At 42.3% G+C, this 19,394-nt stretch overlaps 1 protein-coding gene across 2 annotated transcripts; it reads left to right on the top strand.

The window, feature by feature from the left end:
* Positions 1–3,007: 3,007 nt before the first annotated feature.
* Positions 3,008–18,629, top strand: LOC141564942 (uncharacterized). 2 transcript variants are annotated; one of them, XM_074307806.1, is made up of 6 exons: positions 3,008–3,214; positions 6,215–6,507; positions 9,619–9,702; positions 11,824–11,950; positions 12,929–12,997; positions 15,493–18,629. In XM_074307806.1, exons 3-6 carry the CDS (start codon positions 9,670–9,672, stop codon positions 17,733–17,735), a joined length of 2,472 nt encoding a protein of 823 aa, XP_074163907.1. In that variant the 5' UTR covers positions 3,008–3,214; positions 6,215–6,507; positions 9,619–9,669; the 3' UTR covers positions 17,736–18,629. The 2 variants fall into 2 exon arrangements, with proteins under 2 accessions (XP_074163907.1, XP_074163906.1); XM_074307805.1 differs by lacking the exon at positions 6,215–6,507.
* Positions 18,630–19,394: the final 765 nt, after the last annotated feature.

The following is a 19,394-nucleotide window of genomic DNA, read 5'->3' as shown; positions in this document are numbered from 1 at the left end:
GTCACCTTCATGGGGGGAGGGGCCCTAGGGACAAGAGGGCAACAATATTACTCTTGTACAAAAAATAGCTCAGACATATTCTAAAGGGAACAGCCTGCTCTAAAATGTCACCATTAGATCTGTGGCTTAACTGCCTATACTCACCTACCTCTTAATTGGACAGGGATCAGTTATATTGGATTAATAAGACGAATTTTTTTCTTTCTTCCTGAACAGGCAGACAAATATTTAAGGATTCAGTTGTATGATGATTTGGGAAGGGGGGAAACAGAGTTTAGATACCTCCATTACTCTCAATGGAGATGCAAATGGTTGGACTGGCCCCTAGAAAGAATAGTTAAAGGGTATGAGCTAGACACCTGGGCTCAAGATGGAAATTGGGGATATAGAATCCCAATATATATGTTGAACAGGATAATTAGACTTAAAGCAATTGTCGAAATTATTGCCAATCATACTGCTAAGGCATTAGATCTTTTGGCTGACCAAACTACTCAAACTAGAGAAGCTGTTTTACAGCACACACTTGTGCTGGATTATTTGTTGGCTGAAGAAGGGGGGGGGAGTTGTGTAAAACTAAGTTTATCAACATGTTGTATAAAGATTTCTGACAATGAAAACCTAGTGAAAGAAATCACTATCAATATTAGAATATTGGCTCATGTTCCTATACAGACGAGGACCTCACTGTTTAATACTTCCTGGTGGTCCTAGTTTTGGGGGAGCTGGTGGAAGCAGCTTCTTTGGTTTGGCCTTATAGCGCTTAGTGGTGTTATATTACTTCCTATCTGCATACCTCCTTTGATCCGATTGGTAATTAGAATAATCCAAAACTCATTATCTAGAATGATTAGTTTGGAATAGAAAGCTGTAGGGGCTGTAAGATTGATGGTGTTAAAAGGACATGGGTGGGAGCCAGTGGCCCAAGAAGACCAACAGGAGCCAGAAGGAGATGAGAAATTCCATAGGGAATGTGAAGTTATGTTACAAAAATTTGAGTGGGAAGAGTAGGCCAAGGCTCATCTAGTCACTTTTGCTTTCAGCCAATTTGGAGTAATCTTTAGTAAATGTTAGGATTACAAGGTGATAACTCAGGTTGTCTAAATAATTCTCTAGCTCAGAATTCACACCTTTAGTTCAAACTGTTTAAAAGTTTACACCTTTAGACTTCTGAAAAGGAGTTTACACATTTAAAGGAGTTTACACCTTTAAAAGGAGCAAGTTCATTGGCTGTAGGAGTTCTCACAAGCCCATTCACTTCCACAATAAAAGAAGGCAACATTGAGTCTGAAAAGCAGTCTAGACTGGGACATTGAGTTTGGACAGAATCTGGATTGAGTCAAAGAGAAGAGGTCCCATGGATTCCCAAGTCCAGTAATCCCACACTTTTGGAGGGGAAGGCTCCAGAAGCTTCTCAAGAAACTTGCTCACAGAGGAAAAGATTATACAGAAAAAAAAACCCTCCTCCCAGAGAAGGATTACAGTTGAGACAACAGAACTTTACATTTTCTACATTGATAGAGTGCAAAGCCTGGAACGAGATAACACCAGCTTAGTGCTCAGCTTGAAGCAGTTTCCAAATACAGCACACAGGTTGCTGAAAAGTTAGATCTCAGAAAATTCCTTGCCTCATTGTCTGCATCACTCTCCCTGTCCCCCAAAGGGCTCTGGGATCAGGGTGACCAGCATGTCCTGATGAAGCAACAAATCTCATCTCAAAGCTTCAAACAAATCCAGTCTGCCTCAGAGTCCTCCCAATCTAAGAACAATGATTCTGAATAGACTATTTCCCAATTCATTGATGACCGATAATCTTTTCAATGGAAACCAACTTCCAGACCCACTCCTCAATTGTTTGCTGACTGATGATCTGGTCTGTGATAATCAAAACCCAGAGACCACCCCTCAATTCACTGCTGACTGAAGATGTGGTCAGTAAGAACCAAATACCAGAGACTGTTCCCCAGCCCCAGACATTCCTTAAGGCAACTATTTACTTATAGATGTGAAAATGTTGTCAGCATGTTGAGATAGCTTTGTAATGGGTGATGGTTCTCTCCATGGTTGGGTGTGTCTGTGACCTCACAAGCTCTTTATAAGCCCACTGCATGCAGCCAGTCACTCTCTTTAAGGTGGCTCTCTAAGGTGGGGTAGCCAAGCCAAGCTGACGGATAGACGAGAGAGGTAAGGAGTTTGGGAGTGAACACGTGGATCTTTGGACCACATGCTCACTAAGGAGTTAACAAGTCAGGGCATTATGTGACAAGGTATAATAAAGGCTTTTAAGTTTACACGTGGCTGCTCTTGAGCCCACTATCGGTTATTAAACTAGGATTCAAGAAATTGTGGCCAGAGACCTTTGAAGGCCTCAGAGGAGGTGGCCTGGTAGAGTTGTCACTGTCAGTGGTCAAAGGTACTCTGTTGGGCCTAGGAACTTGGACAGACTGGTAATAGTAACTGCTAGGAGGGTATCGGACAGCAATCAAAATTCTGGTTAGTTTTCAAAACAGGCAATCACGTCACACTCTCACAATCATTTGGAGATCAGCATTTTTTGTTCTACGGTTTCCCCAAATCCCAATATAAGAAAAACTAGAACTATAAAATAAGGTTTTCCATTTAAAACATGAACAAAAATGGCCCGTGAAACAGCAGTGCAATTCTGGACTATAATTATTATTATAATACTGCCATGGGAGACAAGTGAGCCCTCATTTTAATATAGGTTAGGAGAAAATCCAATTCAATCTGGATCGAAGGTTGAAGGTAAATTGGCTGCGGCCCAGGATTTATCTCGCCACGTTTTCAGCGCCAGAGCGGAAGGAGGGAGCCCCACAGCTGGGAATGAGAGTGGGAAAAGGAGGCGATCTCCGAGCGGAACAGCCTGGTGGGTGGTGATTCAGGTGGAATAGGAGCCTTGGGGTGGGGTTTGGAAGCCTGGGAGGAGTCCAGGGCGGACGTGGGGCCTCTCCCGCGGAGAAGACATTTCACGTGATGGGGGCGGGGTTTGGGACGGGAAGCAGCTCCGGGTCTCCGATCCCGCTCTTGGGCGTCCTAGAAGGAAACGGCTCATTTTGGGAAGTCTCAGGGCTGGCTAAGGTGGGAACTCTTGGGCCCCGGAGAAATCTCCTCCGAGAGCTGGCGGGAAACTGGGACTTTAGCACTTGAGATCCCTCTGCCTCCTGCAAGGCAGCTGTGCAGGGGCAGGTCCCAGGTAGGTCCGTCCACCTCCCGGCATCTCTACCCCCCAGCTCCCTGCCCACCCGAGCTTTTGCTAGTCGCGTTTGCCTTTGCTAATGGGAGATGATCTGACCTTCAGCACCAGAAGCCCCCCTCCCCCATCAATGTTTTTCACACCCCAAATGTTTCCCAAACTTTGGAGGTTCCCGTCCCCGGATTTATCACCGACTGACATTAAGGCCCCGGGAGCCCCGCCTTGTTCCTGGATCCCGTTAGAAATGTGGTGCTTCTGCCTTCCCACTTAGTCCTCTGGTAGATTCAAGAGTGCTGCTTGTCTTGAGGACCCCATTTTGGATCCCGCCTGGCTCTGCCTGGCTCCCCCCATCCCCCAGGCTCTTGGGCTGCTGCCGATCAGACCCCAGGCCCTGTCTCCCCGTGTCCAGGCCCCCTTTAGGGTCTCCAAGGCTAAACTTTACCAGAGGGTCCCAGGCACGCTCCCCAGCTCCTAGGAAGACTCGGGCACAGCCACGCTGCTTTCCCGGGATCCGTGCCCCCCCCAAGCCTTCTGCCCTCCAGTGTCCCTGATCTTACCTGAGCTGGGTCAGAATTTCTCTCCAGGATCTGACCTGGGCTCCCCTTTCCTCCTGCTTCCCTGCCCCCTCTTTTAAAGCCCTGAAACCTCGCCTCCCCTCCATAATTCCCAGGCTTCCCCTGACGCCTCCATCCTGAGCCATCCTTCCCTCCCCTCTGGTTATTGTATCTTCTGTAGGCTTTTACCTCCTGCCCCAGGCGGACATTACTTTTTTTCTACCTTTCCGAGATGAAGGTTACAATGTTGCCAGCTTTCCGCCCTCCCCCACCTTTCTCAGTTCCAGTTCTTCCTCTTGCCCAATGTTTATAATTGTTTCCATTTCCCTTTTCCTACCTGTCAGACACGGTTCAGCTGCAATCTTTGAAGCTCCCAACAGTGACACAGATAACGTTTTCCCATCTATACTAGTTGGCCTTAATGCGGGCCTTGGAATTTAACGTTCTCTCTTTTTTCTTTTACTGGATCTTTTATATTCAATTTTCCATTGAGTTCTGCTCTTTTTGTTACAGACACATGAAAGTTTTTCAGGAAGATTCTGTTCCCGATTTCTGGGTAAACTTCAGGATGCAAGTCCAGGTCTCTTGTCCTTTGAAATTTAATGTAACCAAAGCCATGATATTTTAGAGTCGAAGCTGCAGGTTTTGTGAAATCCTGACCATTTCTGCAGTGTCCAAGTCTGTCTTATTTTCTGCTTGGATGGCAGTGTTTTCTCCTTCACCTGGTAATTGTGAAATTTTGCTAGGCTATTCTTGTAAGGTTTTCTCCTGTGATCTCTTCAGTTGGTGAAAAGTAGATTTTTTTCTTTCCCCTTTTACCCTCTTGTTCTAGAATTTCTGGGCAATTTTGTTTTATAATTTCTTGAAATATTGTATCCAGATTCTTTAAATAATAACCTTTAGGTTGTCCAACAATTCTGATGTTGTCTCTCCTTGATGTGTTCTCCAGTTTTTCTAATGAGATGTTTCAGATTCACTTCTATGTTTTCTAGTTTAGTTCGTTTTTAGTCTCTTATAATGTCACTCGATTCCTGTTTTTCGAGAACTTTTTTGTTAGCTCTTTTCATAATTTCTTGGATTGCTTTCATTTCTCCTCCTAATATTTCCTTGATCTCTTATTTGGTTATTATCCAATAATCCTCGGCTGATTTGTAAAAATAGGCATATAACAAATATTGAGGCTCTCTTAATTTGAAGGTTGCAGATTAGTCAACCATAGTTGACTTCGTCACAGATATGGGGACTGAGGAGAAGGCAGTTAAGGTATCAAAGGTATAGTGTATATCGAGAAGTAACACTGTCCCGATTTGGATAATTAGACAGATGCCAAGTAAGGAATCAAAATTCCATCAGGCAGAAATGTTAGAAGGTTCAGGGAGGTGAATGAATGAGTGGTTGATGATTTTTATTAGTGGGTGGGTTTGATGTAGATTGGTCACTAGTTTTTGTAGTTGAATTACAACAATGGTTTTTCATGCCATAGGTTATGGTTAGAGTCCATACTAAAATTATAATGGAAATGATAGTAATTTTCTTATTGTCTTTGTTACTGATCTTTGGGTTTGTTGCTTTTGCTTCTAAGCCTTCTGCAGTGTATGGGGTTTAGGTCTTGTAGCTAGTGGGGGTGTGGAATTCCTTTTTTATGTTCTTGCAGGAACTCCTTTTGGGCTTGTCGTGTACCTTTGAAGTCATCCTTTGGGATAGGAATAGCTTATTTTTTAACCTCACTATTTTCTGCATATTAATCATGCTCTTCTTTTATACTAAAGTAGGTGTTGTGAAATTCTTTTTCCTTTGCTTGCTCATCCTGATTTTTCATTTGGTTTTGTTTTATATTGAGCAGCTTATAACTGATAATTATTACAGTCAAGTTGGATTTCTGAGCTGGGTAATGCTGTCTTAACCCTCAGCTCCTCCTTACTGCTATGTTCTGAATTCTGTCAAGAGACTCGACCTCAGCAACAATTGTCACCTAAGGCACAAGAAGGGTGCCTCAACTGCTGTCCTGGAAATGGTTTTGCTCTGTTAAATACTGCACTTTCCTAGTTCATTCCTCCTTGTCCACAGCCTCAGCCCAGCATAATGTCTGGCCAGCACTGCCAGCCCTGACTAGGATCCTTCACTCTTGCCCTACTTGGTTTTCATAGCGTGAAAATTCTTGAGCAAAATGTTTTACATATTTGCACTTATATAACCTTTGCAAATTGTTTATTATTATTTTTTTTGCTGAAAACAAATTTTAAAGTGTTAAAAATTGTGTTTACATGTCATTGGAAAATAAAATACTTTTTTATATAAATAAATGAGGTAAAGCAACCTCAATCCCCTCTGTTCCAAAGTATCTTTTAGACATATCCAACTAGTGCTCTAATTTGAGATGTTTTAAGATTACCATGTAAGACTAAACTCATTTTGTTTTCCTTCTCTTTTGCTTCTTCCTATTAAGGGCTGCACTACTCTCTCAGTCTCTCAGGCTCCATGAATCCTGCCACATCTCTGCAATCCATCTTCTCTCCACTGGTGTTTCCTCCTTCTTGCTGTAGCTCCTTGTCATCTCACCCTTGGAGTACTGCAGCAGCCTGCTTGTGGCTTGGCTGCTTGGGGCTCTTCAGACTCAGAGGACTTTCCTGGAATAGATGAATGGGAAGCAAGAAGGCTTGGGACTGAGATCTCTGGGCATTCTCTTGGATCTGCCATTTTCTAATCACTGCAAACCTTCTTTGTTTGGGTAGGACCCAGGTAGGTGTGAGCCAGGGCTCCTCACAAGTCCTGGCTTCTGCTGGCTGCCCTTGCCATTCATACTTCTTATCTGCTCTGATGGCCAGTGTCCTCCCCATCTGTCAGAACAATTCCCTTCCAGGTCTGGCTACTTAATGAATTCTTGGCCCCTACCACTTTTCCAGGTTTCCAAACACTTCAGAAATATCCACTGACCCTCTTCCTCAAGCTTCCCATTGGGCTGTATTTGCCCAAAGGCAGGCTTTCCCCATAGTAACTCAGGAGTCCCACTTTCAGCCTCCCCTTGTGGCCCCGGGTGCCCTAACTCTGCTCCCAGCTCCTGTTGTGTGGCTTCAGACATGATTTCTTAAGAAGTTTCACAGGCACTGCCTTTCTGGCCCAGGGACCCTTCTTGTCTGCAGGAACTGAAGCTGTTTCCTGGGCCAACTTCTCTGGACCCGCACAAATTGAGCTCCTTCCCCAGCGTGTGACTCACTGTCTCCACATTCCCTAAGTCTAAAATCTACTCAGGAGTCAAAGGAGCCATCCCTTATCTTCTACTAAGATTTCAGGACTCAGCCAGGCTTCCCAGCTCCCTGTGCCTTCCCTCACCATTTGTCTGAGAGGAATGGTTATTAGTAGCAGGGAGAATTCTGACTCAGGGGACATTAGGTTCTACACTGCCTCATCCCATCTGGGGCCCCAAACGCCTCCTGCCTCTTGAGTCTGTAGGAGGGTGGGGGAGAGGTAGGGAGTCAGAACAATAGGAGTAAGACAAGGTGAGCCCATCTTCAATTTTACACCATCCCACCCCAGTTATCTCATTCCCTCTCCCTTCTATCTATGAAAACTGCTGCCTGCCCCTGTGGCCAATAGCCCTGGGGCCTTTTCCCTCCCAGACTTGTTTTTGACTGGGTAAAAGAGGTCATTCTTGTCTTCACTCCTTTCCAGGCTTTAATCCCTCTGTATAGCTGCCTCCTTCAGACTGAGGGCTTAGCTTAAGGTCTAGGCTAGTCTCCCCTGCTTTCAGGGCCATCTCCAGTCATCCTGATTTATATCTGGCCACTGGAGCCAGGGGGCTCTGGAGGAGGAGGTGAGGCTGGAGACTTTGCACCTCACCATGCTCTCCTCCCCTGTCCCAATTCAATTAACTGCCTTTCCAGTCTTGGCTTTCCCTTTCCATTGTCAGGGTCTTCTTAGAGAAGGAAGGGCAAACAACAAGGCTGTAGAAATTCAGTTCTTAACTAGAGTTACAAGGATTATCTCATGTAGGGACATAAACAGTTTATTTAGCCTTGTTAACTTAGTGATATATTTTTCTTTCCTCTATCCTTTTTTAAGCTACTGTTGAATCTTTTACTTGAACTTTTGAAATGTCTGTTGTGCTCGGGCCTTTTCATCAAGAATTTATTAAATTTCCCTTTTTGATTGAATGTTTTCCTTTGTGAAAGTTTGTTAGGCTACTCCTTACCGGGCGCTACTTTTCCTTACCCAGTGGCCACAAAGATCTTCAGACATCTCCGGATATAGTCAGCCACCACACCTGAGGAAGTTTGCAGCAGGCACACTTTATTTGGTACAGCTCATGATGTCTCCTATTATGTCTCTCCCTCTTCCCTTGTCCCTTATATCTTCCCCCCAACCGTTCTCCGGTTCCCCCATGGTCACTTGCCTCAGCAACAGTCCTTCCATAGGAGGGCAGTGCTTGCCTCCTCTTTGGCTTGTATCCAATGCATGACTGTTTGTGCCATAGTTCTCTTGCTGGAACACCTAGTGCACACCTGTCAGTGCCTCATGCCCGGGTGCCTCAACCCAATTCTGGCTTATACTCTACCCAAGGCATTGTGTATTTATAGGGACAAGGAAAAACAGGTGGGGTAAAAGGTTTCAGGGCCCAACAAAAAACCATATTTAGTTTTATTGGTTAGTTATTTTTTGGTTATAATCCATCTTCTTTGCCTTCTAGAATATCATATTGCAATACTGAATGTGCCTGAACAATATTTGAATTGGTTCTGGTTGCTTCCAAATTTTTTTTTTTTTTCTTGACCTGAGAGTTCTGCAATTTAGCTATAATGTTCCTAGGAGTTTTCATTTTGGGATCTCTTTCAGAGGGTGATCAGTGGATTCTTTCCATTTATATTTTATTTATATTAGCTTCCAAATTATTAACGAATTATTTTCTTCAGTGTATCTTTTTCATTTGGGCAATTCTTTTAAAGGAGTTGTTTTCTTTAGTGGACTTTTGTACTTTCCTTAAACCAAACTGGTGACATTTTTTTTTCATGATTCTCTAGTTCTACTCTCATATCTTTTCCTAATTTTTATTCTATTTGGCTTATTTGATTTTTTCAAATCCTTTTGGATCTCCTTTAGGAGGACTTTTTGGATTTCTGACCAATTCATATTGCTGCTTGAGACAGCACATTGGAGGCATATTGATCTCATGTTCTTCTCAGTTTCTCTTTGGATCTTCAATGACAATAATTTTCTTTTGACAGAGCTTTTGTATTTTGTTGTGTTTGTTTCTCATTTCCCAGGCTATACTGTGGCTTTTAAGATTGAGCTCTTCCCCTGAGCAGATGACTCTGTCCCAAGCATTTTGTTCTGGGATCAGAAGCTTGGTTAATGACTTCTTGCTTCAGACAGAGAGTTATTGGCTGGCTCCTTGCTAGTTGTGCCAGAGGCTTTGGAACTGGCTATTCACCTATGGTGGCAGGGTCCAATGTGCCTCCAGTTGTTGATCTGTCCCAGGCTATGTTCCCCTTTTACCCAAGTGAGACAGATCTTTCCTGCAATCCTTTTACATTGTCTAAGGCTGGAAAATTGTTTCTCCCCATTGTTTTGTAGGTCCTGTCACTCCACTCTTAATTGAAAGTTATTTCATAGGAAACTCGAGAGAGTTCAGGCAATATCCTACCTTTTTGCTTCCATCTTGACTCCATCATTTCACTTTCAGCCTCCCTCCCCCTGTTGGTTTAGGTCAGCCCTAAAGGCAGGGCCAGGGCCTTAGTAACTCCCCTGGAACCTCACCCTTTACAATTTCCTGTAGGCTAATCTCCTTTCCTTGAAAAGAAGGGAACCACATCTGTTCAATAATAATAATAATAATCCCTCCTCCCCCCCCAATAGACTGTACAGGACCACGGCCTGGCCCAAGCAGGGAAGCCGGAGCCAGAGGGAATGGCCCCTGAGAACCACAGAACCCCAACCCAGGTGAGTGTATTCTGCCCACAGATGTGACAACATCAGCCCAAGAGGCCATGGATCTGGAGGATGGTCTGTGAGGCTGGCCATCTCTCTCTTGTCTGTGAATCTTTTACAAAAACAGACAGGAAAGTGAATGCAGTAATAACAACACTGCCCTCCTCTCTGCTATGTTTTGGACTGATTTACTGTCCTTTTGGCATGTGGAGCACTAATCTCCTTCCCCCAGTTGCTGCCCCCACATGTTTAAATTTCCCCTCAATATAGGTCCCTGACAAGGATGACTCTTTTGCTCATTTATTTCTGTCTTATAGGTATTATGTCTTTGCTTTGGTCCAGTACCTTCTCCTCACTACACACACACACACACCTTCTAGCCATTCTGTGGCCAAGCTCCCTCCTGTAACCACTGATTTTTCTCAAAGCCTTGACCCTGTTGTCTGGAGCAGAACCCTGGAAGCTTCCCCTGCTCTTGTCCTTTCCCTGGCTGGGAGCAGAGTAGAAATTGTCCTCCTGCTGCTGTTCAGCTCTAGCTTCCTCAGGCCACACAGACCTTCCCAAATCTCTCTGAATCTATTCCCTTTGCCATTTTTATTGTTATTACTGTAATTTTATTATTATTATTATTATTTTTTACTGAGGCAATTGGGGTTAAGTGACTTTGCCCAGGGTTACACACCTAGGAAGTATTATGTGTCTGAGGGAAGATTTGAACTCAGGTTCTCCTGATGTCAGGAGCAGTGCTCTATTCAGTTTCCTCTTAAGAGAAGAAAAAATTTTCATGTAATCAGCAGACTATAACAGTAGATTCAATAAAAAACAACCATACCTAATAAATGCTATACATTGTTCAAGAGCTGTCCAGCGTTTCCTCGCTTCCTGGCATGTTTTCTTTTATTCCATTTTATTTTCTTTTTCTCCTGAGGCCCCTCCATGCCCCAGAGCTGTAATTAGGTACATCTAGAATCATACTGAGCATACTCAGCTCATACTTAGCCTTTCTCTCCCTTTACCATTGCTTGGGTTAAAGCAGGAGGCATTTGGAAAGGGAAGAGGCTGTCTGTGTATATATATATATATATATATATATATATGCATATATATATACAGGAGATGCAAAGAAGGAAAAATCAGTCCTTGCCCTCAAGAAGCTTCCATTCTAACAAGGAAGACAACATGTCGGCAGCACTGTCCACACCAGCTGTTTACATGGCTGGGCTTCCAAGAGTTCTCATAACGGATGTGACTTTTGCATAAATCCCTTCCCTCTGGTTCAGTTTCCTTTTGTAACTTGGTGACCACTGGGCCACATCCATTAAGAAGTTTGTGATTTTCTGACCTTTCCTGTGCAACCAGATAACTGGACAAATATACATGTATTGTATTTAACACATACATATTTTATATGTATTGGACTACCTGCCATCCTAGGGGAGGGGATGGGGGGAAGGAGGGGAAAACTTGGAACAGAAGCTTTTGCCAAGGTTCAATGTTGAAAAATTGCCCATTCATATGTTTTGTATGTAAAAAGCTATAATAAAAAATTTGAAATAATAATAAAAATAGAATTGTGTGATTTTGAACTTTGGAACACAAAATCTTACAAAAATGAATGTTGAAATCTATCTATACATTCATTTGGAAAAATAATACTTTTGGTGGGGGGGGAGACAGGATCTTGATGAGACTTAATTTCTGGCCTTTAGAAAGATCTTTTTTCCCCCTCAGTGATCATGGAAATGTGTTAGCCCCAAAACACATAATACTTGCTAGCTTCACACAATGGTGCCATTTTCTTAACATAGCACTGTCTGATTTCACGTCCACAAATCCTCATCTCTCTCTGAAAGAAGCCATAACTTTCCTGATTGCACAGGCAGTATTATTTCTTATTAAGACATATCTCAATTTTATTCCACCTGAAAATAATAAAATGTGTTTCTGTATATTCCACTAGTCTTTGGGGAACTTTGGTTTCTGTTCTGGCTCTGGATCCTGTAAGGATTGTCACCTTTGGGCAGATCCCTCCTCCATGCTTCAGCTCCCTTCTATAAATTGAGGAGCATTGGATCACCAGGTCAGTTATGAACGTGTTTCCACTCTTATAACCTCTGTGTGTTGGTGTTTTAGGAGTTGGTGACCTTCAAGGATGTGGCTGTGGTCTTCAGCCCTGAGGAGTGGGGTCTGTTGGACCCGGATCAGAAAGAGCTGCACAAGGAGGTCATGCTGGAGAATGCCGAGAACTTGCTCTCCCTGGGTAAGGAGCACTTCCCTTGGAACTCTGGGAATGCCATCAACAGGAATGTCACTATCCCCTCCCTAAGGTGCAGGGTTTCAGTTTTTTTTATCAGTTCTTAGAAAGGCCCAAGGGCTGCCTCCTGTCCCCAAGAGACAGGTCTTCCTGCTGCCTGTTCTTCTATAAGTGGTCTTTGCATTGTAGGATGGGAACCCAGCACTTATATCTGCAAACCTTCTGAAAACTGGTCCTGTCCCTTTTCACTGAACATGGGATAGGAAAAGGAATTGTTTCCGCTTGGGGGGAATCATTTTGTCTCTGTAATGTTCTTTTTGGTAAAATAAATAAGTAAATGAACAAACAAACAAACAAATGTTTACTTCACTGCCCCTGGTGTAACCCATAAATCCCCAGCACAGCAAGTGGGCCCTTGTTCTTCCTTCCTACATCCCCCAAAGTCCTGCACAGATATAGGGAGAGAAAGGGAAGAGAAGAGGTCTTTTTATACATTTGCTGGGATCCAGGCCTTGTGCTCAGAGCTTCCTTCATGCACATTATTCCCACCAAAATCCTTTTTTTTGGGGGCACCATCTTTATCCCCAATTTCAGGTCTGGAGGCTGCACCAAACAGATGAAATTACTTGCCTAGAGTCACATAACCAAGATGTGTCTAAATCCAAATTTGAACTCAGGGCTTCCTAACTGCAGGCCAGGTGCTCCCTTCTCTGTGCTCCCAGCTGCCTCTAAAGTCCAGAAAATGGAGGCTGTGGGATGTGACCGTCCTGCTGTGAAGGAGGCAGCAAAATCAGCATTTTCTGACTCCAGATTGCTTGCATGGCCTCCTTTCTCTCTGCCCTCTTCCCCTGGGAATAAGCACCCTGAAAACCATCTTTGAGTTGCCCTTGGAACCATCCAGTAGGCCTTGCATCCCCACCCTATCTCAATGAGGAACAAATCGCAAGTTTCAAGACTCACAGTCAGTATCTTCCCCCTCCCCAGGACTTCCAGTTCCCAGAGAAGATTTCATCTCCCATGTGGAGAAAGGAGGCCTGAGGAACTCCTGTCCTGGTGAGTGAGTTGCAAGCTGGGGTGCAGGCTGCTATCCCAGGAGGCTTCTTCATGTGATGGGTCTGGGGGCAGGAAAACTGACTTGGAATCCCCTTTCAGACTCTTATGGTGCAGAGAATCCAAGCACCTCACTGAACCTCAATCTTTGCATCTACAAAACAAGGGTGTTGGACTCCATGACCTTTCAGTTCCCTTCTAATGGAGATCCTAGTGGAAGTCCAACTATCTACAAAAAAAGAAAGAAGTACCAGGCTGTCTAATATGACCTTCCTAAAGTCTAAAAGCATTTATTTTTATGTTTTTGATATTTATTTAAAACTAAAAACAAAATTGAAAAAGACAGAAAAGAACAATTTAAAATATGTTTTACATTTAGCAGAACATGAGGATTCAAAATCAGAAATAAAAAATTTCCATAAACCATAAATGAAAGATATTGTATTCAGAGCCATCCATGGCTTTTTGCTTCCTTATAGTTTTGTTCTCTGCTGTGCACTTTTTACTTTATTCTCCACCCCCTGCCCCTTCATCCTCTGGCAACTCCCCCCACACAGGCTTCTGTTAAGCACAGATCTATGTAGGAAAAGCAAAAACCAATGAGGAAAGCCAGCCACAGGCTGGAATCTATCAGTTGGAAGACTCCCTTCCTTCATTCTTTTCTTCTTTCCTTTCTTCTCTCTGTTCACATAGGCTATCCTATACCCTTACCTACAGATGCTCTTAAAAGTATTTTTCCCCCACTTTCTTCATCACTGAACCATCCCTGGATTGATTTCTTTCTTCTTTTTTTACTGAGGCAATTGGGGTAAAGTTACTTGTCCAGGGACACACATCCAGGAACTATTATATAATTGAAGCCAGATTTGATCTCAGATCCTCTTGATTTCAGGGCTGGTGCTCTATCCACTGCACCACCTAGCTGTCCCAATTCCTTTCTTAAGGAACAAACCTTAAACCAAAATGAGTCTGATTCTCATTGATCACGTATCGATCCCTTGCTAAATCTTATTGGTCTTTATTTGGTTCTTTATTGTCTCAGACTGAGTATAAATCGCAAACATTTCTGCTTTGGCCAGAAACCCTGAGGGTTTTTTCAGTCACTTGTTCTTTTTTATTGAGATGTTTTTGGACTAGGTGCTAGAGGAGATTCTTTGCCTCCATTGCTCCCTAGCCTTTATCACTGGATGGGAGCAGCCTCAGTCACAGATCTGTTGGAGACCTTACCTTAAGAAGCTCCAGGTTTCCCCTGCATCCAGAGCCATGTGCAGTAATCCTGCTCTATAACCGCCCACTGGATGCAAATGTCTCTGCTGACCTTGGGCACACTGCCTCACTTAATTCCAAGTCACTCAGGTGTCATGGCGTGACCTCCCTCATGTCATTGTCCTCTCTTAGAAGAAGGGACTGATAAGAGCAGATCTGACTCTGCCTTCTTGATTTTTTCTGTCTCCATTCATCACTTTGTGAATGGGAGTGGAGAATTCAGACCTACTTTATCCACTTTCTGCCTTATCCTGGTTCCTGTTGACCATACATTGGACCATTCCTGGGGGAATCATTGGTCTAATTTACATATGTGACAGTGTCCCTTAGGTCAGGGATATGGGAGGGAAAGACTCCTGGTTATTCCATAACAGCACCAGGAGCCCCAGGCCCTTGTTATCTTCCTAGGTGAGAGGGAGCAGGAAAGAGACAGAAATAGAAACAGAGATTTGGCCCCTCAGAGGGACCAGCATGCAAGCACTGAGATGGGTAATGTCAGCCAATCAGTAAACATAGATTAAGCATCTGGTCTGTTCTATGCATTGCATTGAGCGCCAGGTATACAAAGAGAAGTAGTCCAGAAGTTTTAAATCCAGCAAAGAAACTTGGAGATGGTTTGAGAATAAGCAACAGTTTATGAAATTTATTCTAAGCTAATCCAGACACAGTAAAGTATATTTTATGAAAATACATCATGTTAAAGAGACATATGCATATAAAGACAGAGGGGAAAGGAAGTTTATGAAGGAAGGAAGCAGTGAGATGAGAAGAATCAAAATCATAGTGACAACGATAGCAGTTAACAAGCATATGGTGCCTACTGTGTGCCAATAATTTTATAGGTATTATCTCATTTGATGTTCACCACAACATGGGACATGGGTACAATTATTACCTTCATGCTATAGGAAAAGTGAGGCAAAGAAGCACATTCGCAAAAGTGCAGAGCTAGTCTGTGCCTGAGTTTGAATTTGAAAGAAAGGATTGAAAGTAAAATGGAATACATCTGTATAGTATGATGGATAGAGAAGCCCCAGTTTCCAGTTCTAATCTCCAGGGATTTGTGCGAATGGAATCCCTTTATTGGTGTGAATTAAAACCATTTAAAAAGGATTGATTCTGTCCATTTTGGTTTGAAAACATTCTTCCTGAAGAAATCAAATGTCTATGATTTTCTTATCAGCCAGCATTAGAGGATTATTTATACACATATCTGTATTTGTTTCTTTTAGATTCAGAGACGTGTTTTGATATGAAGGTGATGAGTGCGAATCTGAAAATGATCTCATGGAAAGACCTTTGTCAATATCGTGAATATAGGCCTGTTCTTGTCAAGCACAAAAGAAACCACACTGGAGAGGAACATTGTGAATGGAATACACACAAGAAAGCTTTAAGAAAGAGTTCCAGTGTTGCTAAAGATAAGGATATACATCCTGAAGAGAAAACACCTGAGTGTCATGAATGTGATAAAGCTTTTACTGCACTCTCTTCCCTTGCCAAGCACCAGAGAATCCATGCTGGAGAGAAACCTCATAAATGTAAGAAACATGGAAAGACTTTGAGAGAGCGATCTGATCCTGCAGAATATGAGAGAATTCACACAGAAAAACAATCTTACAAATGTAATCAATGTGGAAAGGCTTTCAGAAAGCACAGTAGTCTTACTTCCCATCAGAGAATCCACACTGGAGAAAAGCCTTACAAATGTAAGCAATGTGGAAAGGCTTTCACACAAAAGAGTAATCTTTGTGGACATGAGAGAAGAATCCACACTAGAGAAAAGCCTTATGAATGTGCTGAATGTGGAAAGGCTTTCACCCTGCTCAGCCATCTTACTTACCATCAAAGAGTCCACTCTGGAGAAAAGCCTTATGAATGTAATGAATGTGGAAAGGCTTTCACACAGAAGGGTAATCTTTGTAACCATAAGAGAATCCACACTGGGGAGAAGCCTTATGAATGTAAGTTTTGTGGAAAGGCTTTCACACAGAAGAGTAATCTTTGTGGACATGAGAGAAGAATCCACACTGGAGAAAAGCCTTATGAGTGTAATGAATGTGGAAAGGCTTTCACCCTGCGCAGCCATCTTACTTCCCATCAAAGAGTCCACACAGGAGAAAAGCCTTATGAATGTAATGAATGTGGAAAGGCTTTCACACAAAAGGGTAATCTCCGTAACCATAAGAGAATCCACACTGGGGAGAAGCCTTATGAATGTAAGCAATGTGGAAAGGCTTTCACCCAGAGCAGCTATGTTGCTATTCATCAGAGAATCCACACTGGGGAGGAGGCTTATGAATGTAATCAATGTGGAAAGACTTTCAAATTCAAAAAGAGTCTTGAAAACCATCATAGAATCCACACTGGAGAGAAGCCTTATGAATGTAATCAATGTGGAAAGGTTTTCACTCAGCGCACCAGTCTTACTTCCCATCAAAGAATCCACACTGGAGAGAAGCCCTATGAATGTAATCATTGTGGAAAGGCTTTCACCCTGCTCAGCCATCTTACTTCCCATCAGAGAATCCACACTGGAGAAAAGCCTTATGAATGTAAGCAATGTGGAAAGGCTTTCACACAGAAGGGTAATCTTCGTAATCATAAGAGAATCCACACTGGAGAGAAGCCTTATGAATGTAACCAATGTGGAAAGGCTTTCACCCAGAGCAGCTATCTTGCTATCCATCAGAGAGTCCACACTGCAGAGGAGGCTTATGAATGTAAGCAATGTGGAAAGACTTTCAAATTCAAAAAGAGTCTTGAAAACCATCATAGAATCCACACTGGGGAGAAACCTTATGAATGCAATCAATGTGGAAAGGCTTTCACCCAGCGCAATAGTCTTATTAACCATCATAGAATCCACACTGGAGAGAAGCCTTATGAATGTAATGAATGTGGAAAGGCTTTCACCCTGCTCAGCAATCTTATTTCCCATCAAAGAGTCCACACTGGAGAGAAGCCTTATGAGTGTAATGAATGTGGAAAGGCTTTCACCCTGCGCAATATTCTTATTAACCATCAGAGAGTCCACACTGGAGAAAAGCCTTATAAATGTAATGAATGTGGAAAGTCTTTCACCCTTCGCAGCAGTCTTACTTCCCATCAGAGAATCCACACTGGAGAGAAGCCTTATGAATGTACCAGATGTGGAAAGGCTTTCACACAAAGGTACATTCTTGAAAACCATCATAGAATCCACACTGGGGAGAAGCCTTATGAATGCAATCAATGTGGAAAGGCTTTCACTCAAAGCAGCAGTCTTTCTTCTCATAAGAGAATTCACACTGGAGAGAAGCCTTATCAATGTAATCACTGTAGAAAGACTTTCACCATGCGAGGCAATCTTACTTCCCATCAAAGAATCCACACTGGAGAAAAGCCTTATGAATGTACCAAATGTGGAAAGGCTTTTACCCTGCGCAGCAATCTTATTTCCCATCAAAGAGTCCACACTGGAGAGAAGGCTTAGGAATGTAATCAATGTGGAAAAGCTTTCATATGGAGTTAGTCTTCATGAACATCATAGAATTTACACTGGAGAGAAGTCTTATGATGGTAAGGAGCAGTCTTGGCTAACATGAGAAAATCCACATTAGATGAAACCTCATGAAAGTGGAAACCTTCAGGCAAAGCTTAAATTTTACTTAACAAGAGAGAGAACACATTAGAAAGAACTTGAGTGTCTGGGTCATGGTAAAGTTTTTAATAAATATTAGTCCCTGACTAGACTTGGAAGATTCCATACTAGATATAAAATATCATTCATATAATCCACATGGAAAATCATTCAGGCTCACTTCATCCCTGAATTGCCTCTAGCAAATTCCCTAGAATATTGAAACCATGGGTAAAGGCATAAATATGGAGGACTGAGCTTGTTAGTCAGCAGGGATTTTCTGCTTGGGAACTAATCTCCTAAAGACCTTTCCATGTCTTTAGCCCAGGTTCCTCTCTGAGTTTACATCTGAGGATATGGAGTAGAGAGAAAACTTACAAATGTGCTAAAGAAAGACTTGCTCTTACCTTGAAGATAAAGGTCAATATAAATCACAATATTCACATTGGAAAAAAAAACATTATACAAAATGTATTTGCAGAAAGGCAAATACCTGGATCTCATCCTTTGTGAAGAAATCTTGCTGCAGATGAAACATGTGAATATAATGAATGAGGGAAGGCCTCTTCTACTATAGATCTCATTAGACATTGCAATTTTATACTGTGTAAAAAAGGTTGGAAAATAGATTTGAATTTTTCTGTGAAATCCCAAGATTGGTGTCCAAAGAAGAGTCTTTATAATGAGGGAAACCAATTGTTTTAATCTCTTTTCTCAATCAATAATTATTAAGAGAGTTTAAAATCTGATTTTTAATTGTTTTTATTACTTAATTTTCCTCTTTATTCCTAAATGCTTTGGCTTTCTATCTTTGTGATCACTTCTATGTTCCATGTTCTAATTTTCTTTTTTCTTTTCTTTTTTTTTTTTATTCATTTTTCCAAATTATCCCCTCCACTCCCCCCCAATGACAGGTAATCCCATACATTTTTCATGTGTTACAATATAACCTAGATACAATATATGTGTGTAAATACCATTTTCTTGTTGCACATTAATTATTAGCTTCCGAAGGTATAAGTAACCTGGGTAGATAGACAGTAGTGCTAACAATTTACATTCACTTCCCAGTGTTCCTTCTCTGGGTGTAGTTATTTCTGTCCATCATTGATCAACTGGAAGTGAGTTGGTTTTTCTTTATGTTGAATATTTCCACTTCCATTAGAATACATCCTCATACATATTGTTGTTGAAGTGTATAGTGATCTTCTGGTTCTGCTCATTTCACTCAGCAACAGTTGATGTAAGTCTCTCCAAGCCTCTCTGTATTCCTCCTGCTGGTCATTTCTTACAGAGCAATAATATTCCATAACCTTCATATACCACAATTTACCCAACCATTCTCCAATTGATGGACATCCATTCAACTTCCAGTTTCTAGCTACAACAAAAAGAGCTGCCACAAACATTTTAGCACATACAGGTCCCTTTCCGCTCTTTAGTATTTCTTTGGGATATAATCCCAATAACAGCAATGCTGGGTCAAAGGGTATGCACAGTTTGATAACTTTT

The sequence above is a fragment of the Sminthopsis crassicaudata genome, chromosome 3, assembly GCF_048593235.1.
Source record: "Sminthopsis crassicaudata isolate SCR6 chromosome 3, ASM4859323v1, whole genome shotgun sequence".
Lineage (NCBI taxonomy): Eukaryota > Metazoa > Chordata > Mammalia > Dasyuromorphia > Dasyuridae > Sminthopsis > Sminthopsis crassicaudata.
The sequence above is the reverse complement of the archived record's forward strand: the minus strand, read 5'-3'. Positions and strand labels throughout refer to the sequence as shown.

Coding starts and splice junctions, on each gene's coding strand:
- LOC141564942 (XM_074307805.1), top strand. CDS start 9,670: ATGGCCCCTGAGAACCACAGAACCCCAACCCAG. Junction 9,703..11,823: donor ACCACAGAACCCCAACCCAG/GTGAGTGTATTC, acceptor TTGGTGTTTTAG/GAGTTGGTGACCTTCAAGGA. Junction 11,951..12,928: donor CGAGAACTTGCTCTCCCTGG/GTAAGGAGCACT, acceptor CCCCCTCCCCAG/GACTTCCAGTTCCCAGAGAA.